Source organism: Crocuta crocuta, unplaced genomic scaffold (genome assembly GCF_008692635.1).
Source record: "Crocuta crocuta isolate KB4526 unplaced genomic scaffold, BGI_CrCroc_1.0 scaffold2720, whole genome shotgun sequence".
In the NCBI taxonomy this organism is placed as follows: Eukaryota; Metazoa; Chordata; class Mammalia; order Carnivora; family Hyaenidae; genus Crocuta; species Crocuta crocuta.
Window position 1 is genome coordinate 73297 of NW_027531055.1, and position 1189 is coordinate 74485.

At 66.6% G+C, this 1189-nt stretch overlaps 1 protein-coding gene across 1 annotated transcript in view; it reads right to left on the reverse strand.

Moving 5' to 3' along the window:
- Positions 1–6: 6 nt before the first annotated feature.
- The window catches only part of PAXX (PAXX non-homologous end joining factor), a 1502-nt gene continuing 319 nt past the window's right edge, over positions 7–1189 (reverse strand). Inside the window, exons 2-6 of the mRNA XM_077771022.1 lie at positions 888–974; positions 626–816; positions 479–547; positions 224–308; positions 7–130 (exon numbers count right to left, since the gene is read on the reverse strand). Of these exons, the coding sequence (XP_077627148.1) occupies positions 91–130; positions 224–308; positions 479–547; positions 626–816; positions 888–974 (472 nt within the window). The 3' untranslated portion in view covers positions 7–90. The remainder of the gene's footprint in view (positions 131–223; positions 309–478; positions 548–625; positions 817–887; positions 975–1189) is intronic.

Below are 1189 nucleotides of genomic sequence, written 5' to 3' on the forward strand. Positions count from 1 at the left end.
CAGGGCGGGGGGGTGGGGGCCCTGGGCTCTCAGGGGCTGTCCCCACCTCACGGGCAGACTCCTGGCGGGGTCACACTTTGTTCTGCGCCTTCAGGGGCTGTCAAAGTCTACACCGCTGGCTGGCTTCTTACTGAGGGAGAAGAGGAAGAGATGCTGTGGTTTTACGAAGGGAGGGTCAGGGGTCCAGGGCCTGGCCCAGGAGGGAGGGGCAGGGGGCGAGTACCTCTTGAAGCCAGGGTTGATGAGGGACTCTCCTGGACACCGCCTCCTGACCCCAAGGCCAGGGCCACCTCTCTGAGGGTCTGGGTCTGAGGGAAACAGGACGGGACGGGGCTTCCTGAGTCGGTAGGATTCTGGGGCCACGACCCCCTCTCCAGGCACCGCCTGTCTCTGGGGCCTGACTCTGGTTCTGGGGAAGATGGGCTGTGGAAGGAGCCAGAGCACAGCCCCCACCAAGGTCCCAGGTGACAGGCCTCACCTGGTAAGAAGAGCTGAGGCCCCGCCAGACAAGGGCTCTTCTTGGGGCTGGCGGCTGTCACCTGCAGGGCTGGGGAAGGAAGCCAGGAATGGAGGCACGGGCAGGGGGACCCTAGTGAAGAATCGGGGTTCCCAGTCCCCACCCCACCTGCCAGCTGCCTCTTCAAGGTGCACACTTGCTCTGCCAGGCTCAGTGTCAGTGTCTGCAACCTGGAGGCTGCCTCTGGGCCCGGCACCTTGGAGAGCTCAAAGTCCAGGGCCCCCGGTCCCCCCAACAGGGTTAGGGTTGCTCTGCCCTCCTGCAGGGCGAAGGTCACCGCTTGCTGCTCGCAGGCTGCCCTGGAAAAGGAGAGGTGCTGAGCGCGCCGTCCAGCTCCACACCCACCCTCCTTCCCCGCTGAGGGGCTCACCTGAACCGGGGGGTGATATCCTCAGCCGCACTCAGGCCCAAACGGGCTTTCTGCGGGACACAGGGTCTGGTCACCAGCTGCCCAAGACTCTGGACCCACCCTACAGCTGCCTGGGCCACCCGGGACCCTGGGCCAATCCTAGGGCTACAGTTACAAGGCTGGGGGAAGGGTGTCCAGAGCCCCCCACCCCACCCCCACCGGGGAATCCCAGACCGCCCCCTTCGGCCCCAGAAGGTGGCGTCCCGGGGGCTTCCAGGCCTGCCCAGGAGCCCCGCTACCCACGAGGGCCGCCTGGCCGTCCG